This window comes from Anabrus simplex, chromosome 1 (assembly GCF_040414725.1).
Source record: "Anabrus simplex isolate iqAnaSimp1 chromosome 1, ASM4041472v1, whole genome shotgun sequence".
In the NCBI taxonomy this organism is placed as follows: Eukaryota; Metazoa; Arthropoda; class Insecta; order Orthoptera; family Tettigoniidae; genus Anabrus; species Anabrus simplex.
This window is the reverse complement of record NC_090265.1, coordinates 220,439,984-220,456,173: the sequence shown is the minus strand read 5'-3', so window position 1 is coordinate 220,456,173 and position 16,190 is coordinate 220,439,984. Positions and strand designations below refer to the sequence as shown.

Sequence of the window (16,190 nt, the reverse complement as noted above, 5' to 3'; positions counted from 1 at the left end):
ATCAATATAGTATTACAGAGAATTATTTCTGACTGTATTTACAGAGTATTTACATTTACACAACATAAGAGATGCAAAGACACAAGAATAGATCCAGACAGCTTGGAAGATTGTTTGGGAGAATGACCTAAATGACAACCAATGTTTTGATTTAAACAGCACTGTACCTTTCCCACAAATAACGCTTGACTCTGTTTGAATTTTGTCAAAGTTGGTGCTGTTTTTACCTACAAAGGGATGTTATTAAATATTTGAATTGCAGAGAACTTCAAGTTGTTTATATCGTACCATATTTATAACATCGAACATTGTATAAGGCAAAGTAATTTGCATGCCTAGTACTATATGCTTTTTTTTCCTAGTAGCTTTATGTTGCACCGACACAGATAGGTCTTATGGTGACGATGGGATAGGAAAGGCCTAGGAGTTGGAAGGAAGCGGCCCTGGTGTGAAAATGCGAAAACATGGAAAACCATCTTCAGGGCAGCCGACAAGGGGATTCAAACCCACTATCTCCCAGATACAAGCTCACAGTCGCGCGCCCCTGACCGCATGGCCAACTCGCCCGGTAGTACTACATGGATGGTTGTCAGAATATAGGGAATATGTAGATACAAGAATAGTTCCGGTCAGGACATGGTATGATGATAAACAGGGTTAAAAGTCAGGTTGTGAGTTTCACAAATAGGAAAAGTCCTCTCTGTTTTAATTACTGCATTGATGGGGTAAAAGTTCCTCTTGGGAATCATTGTAAGTATCTAAGTGTTAATATAAAGAAATATCTTCATTGGGGTAATCACATAAATGGATTGTAAATAAAGGGTACTGATCTCTGCACAGGGTTATGAGGGTGTTTAGGGGTTGTAGTAAGGATGTAAAGGAGAGTGCATATAAGTCTCTGGTAAGACCCCAACTAGAGTATGATTCCAGTGTATGGGACCCTCACTAGGATTACTTGATTCATGAACTGGAAAAAATCCAAAGAAAAGCAGCTCTATTTGTTCTGGGTGATTTCCGACAAAAGAGTAGCATTATAAAAGTGTTGCAAAGTTTGGGCTGGGATGACTTGGAAGGAAGAAGACGAGCTCCTCAACTAAGTGGTATGCTCCGAGCTGTCAGTGGAGGGATGGCGTGGGATGACATTAGTAGACAAATAATTTTGAGTGGTGTCTTTAAAAGTAGGAAAGATCACAATATGAAGATAAAGCTGGAATTCAAGAGGACATATTGGGGCAGATATTCGTTTATAGGAAGAGGAGTTAGGGATTGGAATAACTTACTAAGGGAGATGTTCATAAATTTCCAATTTCTTTGAAATCATTTAAGAAAAGGCTAGGAAAACAACAGATAGGGAATCTGCCACCTGGGCAACTGCCCTAAATGCAGATTAGCATTGACTGATTGATTGCTTATGGTGTATTGATTTATGTTTTATTTTATACATGAGTATGGCTGCACTGAATTCTGTATTCATGCTTAGGGGTGGTATCCTAGCACTTAGATTATAGATATTTGATTGGTGTTAAGTAGGGAAGATTAAGTACCGTATATTTCTAACAGCTTTGTTCTGTACTACCATTAGCTCATTCAAATCAGACTTCTTACAGCACATCCAGATAACATTCAAATATTGTAGGTGACTATGAACTGAAGAGTAGTAGATCTGTTTTAGGAGATGGTGTGGGATAAGATAACTAAGTTTCTTTAAAATTCCTGCAACAGGTGTGATCTTTTTAGTTATAATTCAACATGGTCTGTCCAGTTCAAGTTCCTGTCAATTACCAACTCAAGATATTTGACAGTACTCACTAGTTTTACTTCAGTATTGTGCAAATATATTTTACTATGTGGGATTTCATTCTGACCCTGTTTTGTCATTATCATATAATTAGTCTTTTGCACATTAATTGTTAATTTAGTTGCTTGAAACCAAAACCACAGGGTATTGAGGTCTTCCTGTGTATCTTTAACAACCGAGTCTATTGCAACCAGTACAGAACATGTTTGTGTCATTGGCACATAGTGTGATACGTCCTTTCAAACGGAAAGTTGCAATGTCGTTGAAAAAGACTACAAAGAGTATCAGCCCTAATACCGACCCCTGTGGAACACCATGTGTTAACCTAATTGCTGAGCTCTTACAGTTATTCAGCACTACATACTATTTTCTATCAGAAAGATAATTATCAAACCATTTCAAAGCAACCCCACAAACTCCTGCTCACTCTAATTTAGCTAACAGTCTTTTATGGTCCACTGTATTGAAGGCCTTCTATAGATCTACAAACAACCCGCCAGCAAAATTATTATGAGCATGTTAAAATTGTTTTATTGTGTAAAAGGAATTCATGTTTCTCCTATCCAGGGTGATATATTTTAAGAATATTTAAGCATTAATTTGAATTCAACTGAGTGATGGATCAGAGAATGAAGTCCCAGCTGGTGTTTAGATGTAAGAATGTGCTGGCTAGCAAGGCCTGAATCATTATAAATGAATGATTACCTTCTATAAGTAGAATGAAAGTGATCATAAAAACAGGTATTCCTAGAAAATCAGTCTTACCTTCGATTCATCAAGTACAGATTTCATAAGCAGTTGCAAGGTGAAACAATGAAAGGCAAAGTCTAACCATCCAATCATGGAGTGAGCTCTCATTTATAATGACTAAAGTTAAGGAATGATCTAAGGACATTTTGTGTCCTATAGTATAAAAATATATGGTGTTCTCTTTCTCTACAGAAATATCCCAAAAAATTACAAGATACTTTTCATGCAAGGTGGAGGAACAGGCTTGTTTGCAGCTGTGGCCTTGAACCTGATATCTGAAACTGGAACAGCTGATTACATAGTAACAGGTAGGTGTTTTGAGTTTCTGTTCTATCCATAGTCCCCCCAAAGCATAGCTCGGATGAACTCACTGTAGACACTGTAGTGAGCTCGAAACCCTGACCTATAACCTTGACTCTTGACCTAGGAGGTATCTGCTCAGAAACACTAGATATCATCTGCTAAGGTCTAAAATTATAACTGCTCCCCCCCTCTCTCTCTCTGTCAGAGAGGTTATAAGATCTACAAAAAAATAACTTGTTTTGCCAAAAGAGGAGGTACTAGGCAGATTGATGCCATACATGTAGACAAAACAAGGAATGTGTAATTATACTGGACCTGGAGGTTTGAAGTCAGTAATGGTCAGACTGAACAGGCCAATGAGGAGAAGAGAAAGGTTTATAAGCCTGTAACATTATACCACTGTATATATAATTTCTAATACAGTATAATAGTTGTAGGAAACCTTATAGTGGCTAGAGGAAAAATTCAAAAATTTATTGCAAAGTTCATCAAAACCATTGGGAATAATAAAATGCTTTTATCTAGACTTTGTGGTTGTAGCAATACAATACCAGGATACATTTGCATAGAAATCGTCTTGATTAATAGAATGCAAACATCTTATAACTTATATTATTTTGAACCCCACATTTCTCTATTATTAAATCCTTGGAGTAATACACTATTATTTTTGGCAACCTACCATTGTAGGAAGCAATAAATACAGTATAAATAATGTTCAAGTGGTTGTGTTTCAGGAGCATGGTCAGCAAAGGCAGCTAAAGAGGCAGCTAAATATGGAAAAGTTAACCTTGTTGTCCCAAAGACTGATAATTACGTAGACATTCCTGATCCATCAACTTGGAATCTAGATCCCAATGCATCGTACGTGTATTATTGTGCAAATGAGACAGTCCATGGTAAGCTATAGCTCTCACCACATAAATAACCAATTTAAGACATTCTGGTATTCACATACAACTAATTTTTCTTATAAGGTGCTTGTGTCTTCTGCAAACAATGAAAATTATATTTACTCAAATATTCAATGAAAAATTTATGTTCTCATAAATTTTATGAAATAGTCCATATAACACTATGTGCCTTTGATGTCACACTTCAAACACTGCTACATGATAATTATCAATGTCCTGACATGTCTCAGAAAATACCGGAAAGTATCAATGAACTTGATTTATTTTCAGTTAGTTCAATGCATGGGGGGCGTGATTAACTCAGTGGCTTAGCTCTTGGTATCCAACCCGGAAGGCTGAGATTCAAATCCTAGTCATTTCTGAGCTGAGATTTTCATCTCAAGAATCATTTGGCATCAGAAAGGGCATCCAGTCTTAAACTCCTGTCAAAATTGAAATGAGCCTGGGTGCTCCAGTGACCCCAGAAAGATCTCAGAGAATTAGAGTAGGTGAAGCTTTATCTGACCCTGTAATAATTAAGAGGGGAATTCCTCAAGGCAGTATTATCGGACCTTTATGTTTTCTTATATATATAAATGATATGAGTAAAGGAGTGGAATAGGAGGTAAGGCTTTTTGCGGATGATGTTACTCTCTATAGAGTGATAAATAGTTACAAGATTGTGAGCAACTGCAACGTGACCTCGAAAATGTAGTGAGATGGACAGCAGGCAATGGTATGTTGATAAACAGGGTTAAAAGTCAGGTTGTGAGTTTCACAAATAGGAAAAGTCCTCTCAGTTTTAATTACTGCGTTGATGGGGTAAAAGTTCCTTTTGGGGATCATTGTAAGTATCTAGGTGTTAATATAAGGAAAGATCTTCATTGGGGTAATCACATAAATGGGATTGTAAATAAAGGGTACCGATCTCTGCACATGGTTATGAGGGTGTTTAGGGGTTGTAGTAAGGATGTAAAGGAGAGTGCATATAAGTCTCTGGTAAGACCCCAACTAGAGTATGGTTCCAGTGTATGGGACCCTCACCAGGATTACCTGATTCAAGAACTGGAAAAAATCCAAAGAAAAGCAGCTCGATTTGTTCTGGGTGATTTCCGACAAAAGAGTAGCGTTACAAAAATGTTGCAATGTTTGGGTTGGGAAGAATTGAGAGAAAGAAGAAGAGCTGCTCGACTAAGTGGTATGTTCCGAGCTGTCAGCGGAGAGATGGCGTGGAATGACATTAGTAGACGAATAAGTTTGAATGGCGTTTATAAAAGTAGGAAAGATCACAATATGAAGATAAAGTTGGAATTCAAGAGGACAAACTAGAGCAAATATTCATTTATAGGAAGGGGAGTTAGGGATTGGAATAACTTACCAAGGGAGATGTTCAATAAATTTCCAATTTCTTTGAAATCATTTAGGAAAAGGCTAGGAAAGCAACAGATAGGGAATCTGCCACCTGGGCGACTGCCCTAAATGCAGATCAGGATTGATTGATTGATTGATAGCTGGGGTAAGCTGAAGAAAGTTTAGTTAGTGGAATGTACTTAAATAATTCTTTCTTAATTAAAATGTAGTAAACAGATTATGTATTTTCAAATAGGCTACATTTTTTGAAATTCCAGCCCCAAGCTTCATTTGTTTTATTCCTTTCTAATATACTGGACAACCCACCTGCCCATTGTGATCTACTTTTATGCAACCCATTGTGTTTACTACAATTCTGGAAAACATCGGTCTCTCTGCCTGATGTGGGGTAATGTAATGAAATGTGTAGTTATGGGCTAGAAGACAGAAGGAATCAGGAGTGCCACTAATAATTCATTATGGGTACCCCAAATGCTAGTTGCTTTACGTCGCACTGACACAGATAGATCTTATGGCGACAATGGGACAAGGGAAGGGCTAGGAGTGGGAAGGAAGCGGCCGTGGCCTTAATTAAGGTACAGCCCCAGCATTTGCCTTGTGTGAAAATGGGAAACCCCAAATGAACCCGTGAAATGAGCAGATTTGAAGAACATGTATGTTGCAATAGGAGGTTGACGCACAGACCAGAAACAGGTGTTGTATAGGATGGGAACTTCTGCTGCACATGCCAAGCCTTGTAATAGCCCAGTAGGCAGGGGCATGGTCAGAGATATGATAGTGAAAAGGGCTTGAGGGTACAAAGGTTTGAATCCCATGTAAGTAATGTCCATTTTTTACTGCCAGTTTCCTGGGATGTGGCAAGGTTGCATACTTAATAGTTTCCATGGATGCCATTTGTTTATGTGGTTCTGAAAAGACCTGTTGGTATCATGGCATAAGGTATGGAGCTGGATTGGATGAGGATGAGGAGGCGATGGACTGTGATCAGGACACAGCCAACCAAAATTCTTATTACCAACGTCGTACATGTTCCAAACTTCGTAGAACACAGGTAGGACAAAGTGTGCCTTATGGGAATGATAAGAACATGCGATGGCAGGCATGTGGCTCTGCAAACTCTCCTCCTTCGAGACAGGACTCAACACAACACAAAGCTTTTTCACTCCCTCGTGATGTATTCCAGTGATGAATATATGTGGACATATTACTCATCTATGAAGAAACTAAACAGAATGCATATCAGACACAAGCCTGAATCAAGAACACTATCCACATAGATGACAACCGACAGGCATGATTTTTCAGAGTATAGAAAAATGTCTGCTTGCAACTGTGGAAGGACATGGCCTGCTCAAAATCTTCTCGTGATATCTACTCACAATGAAAAGGTTGTGTTGGACACTATCTGGTGTAATCCTCACACTTGTGCAAGGGCCATTGCACAGTAAATGAACATCAGCCAGACGTATGTTATGTGGATATTGCATACCCATCAGTTTCACCTGTACCATCTACATTTACAGCAGGAGCTCCATGGCCATGATTTTGAAGCCTAGATGGGGTTCTGTCAATGGACCCTGCAGCCTGTCGTCACTGATCCTGTCTTTTTTGTGACCATCTCATTTACAGACAAAGCGTGGTCCCATAACAATTGAATCATTAATTGCCATAATATGTACCACTCAAGTGTGCATAACTGCCATTGGGTATGACAGGCAGTTTTTCAGGTACAGTGGGGCATGAATGTATGGTGTGGCATCGTGGGTGATCACCGCTCCTGGTTTGTGTATGCACCTCCTGTTGTAATGTACGTGTTCTTCATATCTGCAGTCATTTTACAGATCCATTCAGGGTAACCACAATGAATTAATACTGGTGATCATGATTCCTGCTGTCTTCTAGTCCTCAACCACACATCTCATTACATTGCCCCAGATTAAGGAGAGGGACTGATGTTTTTCAGAATTATAGTAAACACAGTGGGTTACATAACAGCAGATAGCAACGGGTGGGTAACCACCCTGAATAATCAACATTTTCCAATTTTCTTAACGATGGTCACATTTCTGGACTAAATTGTTTTCCTTGAATTTTTACAAAAAATATTTCTGATCCCCACAGAATGTAATGCTTACACCACAAAACATTAAAACAATATACTCAATACTTTCATAAATGCTACTTTCAGCTTTATGGGTTCGTTATGGCCACCTGGCTCATTTTGGGTTTTGGATACTGGATTAGGCCAGATGCCCTTCCCAACACTATATGATCCTTCAGTTCCAATCCAGGATTGACTACAATTCAAACCTCAAATGTTCAGGCAGAAGTTAACAGCTAAGAAACTGTGCTAAACAGCCAGGTATTTTATGTGCACTTGTCAGAAAACATTACACATGTCAAAATTAATTATCATTGAAATGTTCTCTGGCTCACCATTATGAATAGAAGTTTATTCTCAATTTTCGATGTATACAGTTTCATTACAGACTGTTATACCAGTACCTACTAATACAACAGGCCTCACAGCACGGCTGATGACGTCACAAGGATAGGCAGTCACTCCTGAAGCGCGCAACGGCACTTCAATGCTTGTTGAACGAATTACTTTGATTATGAGAACTTGTGTGATTTACAAAACGTTTTCAAAAGATGCTCTTTCAGGGTATTAAAGCACATTCAGTTGCACCGAGACCAATTAAAGCAGAAGAAAGACGGAGAGATGGCGCACTCTGTTTTCTGCAAATTTCGTAAAAGTTCAGATTGATAGTAAATAGCAACAAGGGGCTTTAATTTGATTGTTACTATTTTTTAGTTAATAATAATTTTATGACCTTGGTGATTAGTAATTAACCTACGTTTTACTCATGAAGTATCAGTTAACATTTTACTGGAAAATAAAATTATTATATTAATTAATAATCAAGGTCTTTCGTATATACTACTAATTATAAGCCAAAGTAAACTGGAATTTCGTCCCATTCAAGACTCTTTAACGTGCCGGAAACCTTCCTTTATTTCTTATTTAGAACATTTTATTTTTACTATTTTGGTAAATATTTCTGTCTTAGTGCTGACTTAGAAACAAATCGGATATTATACATAATGGAAATAGTTAAAAATGAAAAATGGAATACAAAGGAGGGAATGATTCACAGAGGATGAAGAAATTATGCTGGAATTCATAACAGGAAATACAACAATTTAACAATAATAACATAGTTTTATTTAAATAACTTAATTCTTCTGTACCAACATTACATCAATACACATTTCTGAACTGTTAATTCTTAATCAAGGGAATTTTCTCAAGGAAATCTTGTTTAAACTCATTTATTTATTTAGATGAAATTAAATCCTGTAAATTTTCAATGTTTAATAATGAGAATAATAATATAATAATTCCACAAACTTTACTGAAAATCCACTGAAATTTTCCTTAAGTCTTCCAGTGAAATAATCTGACATTTGTCCTAGATGTTCTGTTTCTTTTCTCCATTACTGGCAAGATGCTGTAATTAACTTGATTTTTTAATTTTCAAGTAATACCCTGTCAATCACATTCCGTTAATGTAAAAGCTCTCTTTCTCTCCAACACAGTGGTTTAAAGATATTTTGCACAAATTGCAAGAAAGATGTTAAATATGTTTTTTGTGGAAGACAAATTAGGCTAACTAAGAAAATAGCATAACATGGAAAAAATGTCTTAGCATAAGAAATTTAAAATTTCAAATAAGTGCATATTTTGCTCAAATTACAAGAAAATTTTTAAATGTTTTGTTGAAGACAAATTAACTTAGAGACTAGCATACAATTAGGATGATGGAAGAAAAGCCTTTTATGGCAATAGACTAACCTTGAAACAGTGAATCAACTACAATACACTCAGAATATGAGTACATGGGTTTAAAAATATCACAAAATTAGAGCCCAGAAATGCCTCATTAAATTCAGATTACATGGAAGTACTGATACTGAATTATGTACTCTCAAACTCAACATGTCAAAAATTAAAAGTAGGTACCTATTTGAAAATATTTTAACTTGGCTATAAAGTACCACTGGCCATTTAGATAATGTTTGAAAAATATTTTTTCATTGTCAATAGAAATATGCAAAGGTTTGGAGTATATTTTTTAAAGAAATAATTTACAGCATACATGGTAATATAATCATGCATCCAAACCATAGTCTCTGCAAGATATTAATTCTTAAAATTACAAGACACATTTAAAAGGGTATGCAAGCACCTAATATTTTTCAAGGAAACTCATTAATGAAACTGTGCAAAGATTTAGGTTCATTAAAAACATGACGTGAGTTAATTTCAATTTCAACCTTGGCATAGAGCTTGAAAGTGAACTACTAAGTTTTTCACTAAGGCAGCACTTTAAAATTTAAAGATTTTTTCTCCTTTGCAGGAACACATACATCTTATGGTTCTGCTGCCATTGTGATAGGAATGAACACTTTATATTAATTGAAGAACACTTTGAAAATATGACACTTTTTGAATTACACTACACTGCATTTATGAAAATATCAGAACCAGTTTATCACTGACTAAAGTGTGGAATATGACAACATAATAGCCAAGTTTACAGGGTATGCCTACATTACAAAATTTCATCCTCTTACTGTAGAACCACTCTATTACAAGATAATTTAGTACCCTTAACCTATGAGACTGTTAAGTTTCCTCCTCTTTGTATGTATGCGACTCTGGACATTATTAAGTTTCTTAACATAATTATTAAGGAATATGTTACATCCTGTTTTTACAATGTAAGAGAGAATTTTTTCATGAGTATGGTCATCTTGAGTACATGGTAACTCCACAAGAAGTACACCTTCTTTTCTAATCACAGACATTTCCAGTGTTACAACTAAATTTCGCTGTGATGGGTGCTTCATAAACAAGTATTCATACTTCTCAGATACCAAGGTTTTGACAGTCAAGTAAGTGAAAATAATAGCATTAACAACTTCTGGGTTGGGACAATGCAGACCCCCCCGCTGTCAACACTTTTTATAAGCTCATAATTACCTTGATCATCTGTTAATGATAATGTTCTATCCAAAACGAGTGATGTTTTACAAATTTCACACTTCAACTTTCGAAGAACTGCTCTTACACAACATCTGGGGGACTAGCCTCAAAGTCATCCAGTTTCAGATCACATTCAAATGAATCCAGGTCCAGATCAATTTCACCAAAAGCATTAGATGCAATTTTCAATGACAATATAGTTTGAATTCTTATCTTTTATTCAATTTCAAATACTTGTCGCAGAGATATTAGGTACTGAGATCCAGCCATTGTTCTGTACTTACCAAATCGTGCTTCAAGTGCATCTGTTTGAATTTTACCTGGCAAAAGGTATTTGAAATTCAGCTCTTGAGTACAGTATTTAGTGATTTCTAAAAGTGCATGAGTAGTATGTGATATGGCTAGATGTGTTTCATTTGACAGAGCACTTGCACGATTTGGTAAATTTTTCCAGAAATCTAACAACACAAGAAACGCTCCAGAAATGTGAAATTTTCATTACTTGGATTTGACAATGGTTTTTGACAGATATCCTTAAAACGAATATCTCTACCAGGTGATCCTACATTTACAATTCTCCACCATGTACAAATTAATTTAATGAAAGTGGCAGTTGCCTTAAAATTTACAATTCTGTTGCTTTCTCCAAGAGCTTCCAGCCCCTGAATAGTCATTTCATTGAAAACATTCAGTACAAGTTTTACATTTTGACGTTCAAGATTGGTAGGAAATAGTGACTTCAAGTTCAGCCTGTTGGCATATTTTACAATCTGAGTACTCTGTGTCATGAAGTGTCTTAATGGCTGAGAATTTGGCCACTGCTAACTCAGTGTCTTGTGGAAATGTCTCAAATGAGGGATACACTATCGACTGATCAACATCTTTTTGGTTAAGCCAATTGTTTCTAATACATTTGAGAATGTGAACAGAATATAACACATAGAAAAGAGGCTTGTTGTCATCACATGGGTGCCTATAAACAATTGATAATTTTGGTGGTGAGGCAAAAAAAGACATAGCCCTTCTATTGAGTGCATTATTGTCAGTTACAATGCATATGACCTTAAAACCTATTGCATGTAATCCACAAATCACTTTCTTAATAAATTGAAACAGACCCTCACCATTGAGCTTCTTGACTGGAAGTATGTGTACTACATCTTTGAATGATGACAATAAACTTTGAATCATAAAAACTTGAGCACTAGCAGCAGCATTTGAGGAATTATATGCATCACCTAAGATGTTACCACCAGTATAATCTAGGTAAGGTTTCAGATGGATTTCATCAACCATTAGTGAAACAATACTATCTGATACACTAAGAAATTTATATTTCTGCCTTATATAAAGGAGAAAATTCTTGTCAATTTGGTATTATATGCTGAGCAAATTTTATGCAGTGTGTTGGGATGGGGCAGTATCAAATAGCCTGAACTTCTCATAAATCTATATGCATGAGGTGAAATAGAAAATAAAATGCTGCAAAAAATGAGGAAATCTGATGAATAAGAATAATGATTCTTGGGTAAATTAAATAACAGTAACTGTTCACATATAAAGTTGATCAAACTAGATTCTTCTCCTTTAAGTAGCTCTGATAACTTCATTAAACTGTCCTTAATAAACTGAAAATGATCTTTTATAAAATTCTGATTTTCTAATCATCCAATCTTATCAAGTTTGAACATACTGTCTGCTACATCATTGATATTACTATTATAGGAAACTTTCTTTTATCTAGGTTAGTTCCATTTTCCCCACATGTAAGGACATACTCAGGTCACTTTTTACCACAATGGAAGCTAGGAGTGTGGGAATATTGCATGTCTCCAGTAGGACAAATGAAACATTAGATTCTGATTTAACACAGATCCAGTCATCTAAAATTTGGATATTAGGGAGACATTGAAGAAAACCTTGAAAGTCTGTGAAATTCCTTTTGTCTTGGTACTGAGCATGGGTTTTCAAACTTTCTGCTAATGCAGTTTCAAGATCCCTGTTTTCCAACCTTTCTCTCTACATGAAGAAGTGAAAGAGAGATAAGAGGGGCAGTTGGGCATAATTGTTGGCACTGCTCCCTGTTTCAGACGAGGTTTCTGAAGAGGTATACAATACTTATTTCCAGTCTTACTGTCATAGCAGTCACTATGCCTCAGGATTTGGTCCTCACTGAAATGCAGTTTGCAGACCTTAAAAAGAAAAAGAAAAAGAAAAGTCTAATTTGTTATGCCAATACCTTAGAAAACAGTGAGGTAATTAATTAACTAAGGATAATCATCTCAAGGTGGGCAATTAAACTGTGGAACAGAACAGCAACTTGGTGTGTGTGGTTCAAGTTAGGGTGGTCTTAGACTCAAGTATTATAAATCTTAAATGTTCATGTTTATCACCTGGTTCAGTTTGAGAGATAATGAATACGGTACAACAAGCTTCCTAGACCTTTAAGATAAAAATAAGAGCTCACAACCTAAAACGAACAGAGTTTTCAAAATATAAGTACTGAGCTTATCTTTGAATTCTGCGTGACCTGGAAATTGTCTCGGTGTATTGCGTTAACCCATATCTTGCGAAGTCCTTCATCGCTTGGGAAGGAAAACACAGCTACACGGGATTCTTTATCATAATTTCCCCTGCAGCGGGGAACGGAACATTTAAACACCATTCTTCTACGAACTGTAATACCGGTACACTACACTAATTATTTCGACCATACGCCAGTATTAAACAGATTCAGCACAGCATTATTTAGTCGCATGTTCCTCACGCACAACTCAACATAGCAGCCATGTTTGATGATACTCATTACAGCAGGGGTGCCAACATGGAAACTTCAATTTTTCTCCAGGTGAAGAGGCAGGGAAGGGAAAATAAATTGGTTGGAAGTACATTTAACCGTTTTTATTCATTAATGAACTTCGCTGTTCTTTGTAGTTCATCATAATCACATTTATTTACGATGCTGAGCGTGGAATTAATATTCCATACGTAGGGTGAAATCATAGACGTTGGCACCTCTACTATGCTTAGTTCTTCCTTTCACCGCCAAGGAATCTCTCTCCTTGCTGTGATCTAAACGCTGGGTCGTCGACTGGCCAGATCTGCCTATCCCTGTGACGTCACATACCTCACGACACATCTGTTGTAAGGCCTGTAGTATTAGTAGGTACTGGTTATACTGGCACCCATCAATCAGTATGGAAGCCTCTATGAATGACCCAAGTCTCCATAATCCTTTATTTGCCAGTTAGCTCAGTGGCATTTTCTGTTTTCATGCCCCATTAACTTGAAATCATTGAACATAGAATCCAATAGTTTCCTCCCTCTACTGGGTAACAGAACCCACTATGGCCAAATCTGATTGTCTCCAAGGTACCACCCCTTCATTTGCCTCACGTGTCCCCATTCTAAAGCCAGTCCATATCATACCTTCATTTAAAATCTTCACTATACACTATGTGACCAAAGTCTCCAGATATCCCTTACTGTTCATTCCCAAGATGGCAGCCATGCCTCGTAGGACCTCTTCATAAAAGGCTTTCCACTCACAATGAAACCTTTCCAACTGTGTAACTGTTCACTCTCCTATTGCTTCTCATTAGAGGAGACGAAAGTTAATACCTGGGGACACAAGAATATAAATATAACTATATGTGGCTTGCCCGCAAATTGCCACACAAATAGAATCAATTAACATTCCGTGGTTTCCCATTTCTCTATGTAATATTTGGGTGCCAGCGTTACAGTTTTAAACAAAACTGTAAAGCAAAATTTATATTTACTAGCATAGAGACTTATACTTAAACCACAGGGGTAGGATTTTAAATAATTAACCATTAAGTATCAATTAAGAAAGAAAATTAATGCAATATAAAATACAAATGAATTTATTATAAAAAAAAAAAAGAAAAAAGAGATGAATCAGAAAAGTTCCGTTAAGCATGGGGGGGAAGTTAGAATTTATGTTAATGAATTTACTGTTGCTTGCTTTATCTAATTGAAGCTCATCAATTGCAGCTCCCGTTGAGGTCATCTGTGTTCCGTGGTTACTCGCTCCCCTCTTCTTGTTGTAGAATTGGCTCCATGGAAATCCTTCCTTCCTTCTGTGATGTGATTTTGGCTATCTGGACTAGCACTCCCTAATTGCCTAGTCTTTAAATTAGACATTGACCCTATACTTGCGAAAATTGATCAGCGTAGATCGTAGGAGGAGAAAATTCAGAGATATGAATTTTTCCATGTTAGCAGAAATCTCAATCCAACTTAGCTAATCTACTGATACTATACAGACTTGTACCAAATGCCATGGACTTGAACTAAACGTAGTTCTTCGTCCAGAATAATTACTAAATATCTCACAAACCATAAGCTTGTTTGGTCTCACGCAGATCCGACAGCATCACAGCAGCTAAGTACTGTGTCGAAGCGACAACACACTGTACGAAAATAACTGTCTCGAAGAGAGCACTCACTGACTCAAAAATCAATAAAGTAGTTGTAGTTCTGGTAGTCGTGTGTGTGTCCGTGAATTGCTCCACTTTACATAATATATCACCGGGCTCTTCCCACTCCTGATAGCAGCTCAACAACAAATCTCAATATAACAAAGCATCTGATTCGTAGATCGCATTATCATCTCCCTCTCTTCATTCTTGACAAGTCCAGTAGGCGTGGTGATGATGTAGTTGCCTGGCTTCCTAGCCTTGCACGCGGGTAGCTGTGGAGTGCCTCTTGCTCATGAGTTTAACCCAGTGACTCATCCAACTTCCCCACTTCAAGAATAACTTTGCCGTGTACACAAGTATGAGATGAAATGACAACAACTCTGTCTCAACATTGACCATATTTACAATACATAATGAATTCCTATCCTATGTAATATAATAATTTAAATAATAAATGATGTTCTAATATATACAATATGATTCCAAAAGCCTTATTTACAATGATTGAAGTTAAAATAAATATGTCATATAAATAATTGCCGATGGCGGATAATCTTGATATCAAGTGATATCGCGTAAAAGTATGGCTGGAGAAGCCTGGACGGTTACAACTGTACGTCTCCGATCTGACTGAGATTTGGTACGACGACTTCAGCAGGAATGCTTTACTCAATCATATCAAAATTGATTGCCCAGTTGTATATTAAGCTACTATTTTGAGGTATCCAAGTTTGCTGATTTAAGTACCACATAGACAGGAGTGAGCAGTGGGAAGCAGGTAGAGGTGGGGAAGTAAAGTGTGTGTATGAGAGAGAGAAAGATTGAGAGCATGACACATGAACTGGCCAGCCGCCCTGCTTCTATCTGCTTCGCGCCACTCACTGCTGTCTCCACAGTGCTTAAATGAGCAAACTTTGACACCCCAAAACAGGTACTAATTATATGACTGGGCATCTAATTTTGATATGGATGAATAAAGCATTCCTACTGAAGTCGCCATACCAAATCTCAGTATGATTGGAGACTTACAGATGGAAGGGTTTACTTGTCAGTTCTGATACACTGAAGATGGAATTTGTTTCATTATTCCTGAAGCATGTCAAATGTCTGACTCATTAGCCAAATGGTCAGCATTGAGGCCTACAGTTCAGGGTCCCAGATTCAATTCCCGGATGGGTTAGGGATTTTAATCGTGTCTGATTAATTCTTCTTGCTCGGTGACTGGGTGTTTGTGTTTGTCCCACCACTTTTCTTTTCATATTCAGACAACACATTACACTACCAAGCACCACAGAAACACGCAATAGTGATTACATCCCTCCAAAAAATGAAAACATGCCATCTCAATTCATGCTCAACCCCGTATCAGAAAACGGGACTAAAGCATAGACTTACGAGGGCGGATCAAATATAAACAGGAATTACTTTTGAAAAATTTATTGCATGAACCAAAAATAAATTACACATATAGAGATCACTTTTCTACATAATGTCTTGCCTTCGACACATATTTTCTCCACCAGATTGGTAAGTGTTTGATGCCGTCCTAATAGAAAGAAGAGGGATGTATGCAGAGCCAG

At 37.0% G+C, this 16,190-nt stretch overlaps 1 protein-coding gene across 1 annotated transcript in view; it reads left to right on the top strand.

Annotated features, from left to right (window-relative positions):
- Positions 1 to 16,190, top strand: part of LOC136885838 (probable phosphoserine aminotransferase) — a 70,874-nt gene that overhangs the window by 24,416 nt on the left and 30,268 nt on the right. Inside the window, exons 3-4 of the mRNA XM_067158549.2 lie at positions 2,741 to 2,856; positions 3,589 to 3,750. Coding sequence (XP_067014650.2) covers positions 2,741 to 2,856; positions 3,589 to 3,750 — 278 coding nt within the window. The remainder of the gene's footprint in view (positions 1 to 2,740; positions 2,857 to 3,588; positions 3,751 to 16,190) is intronic.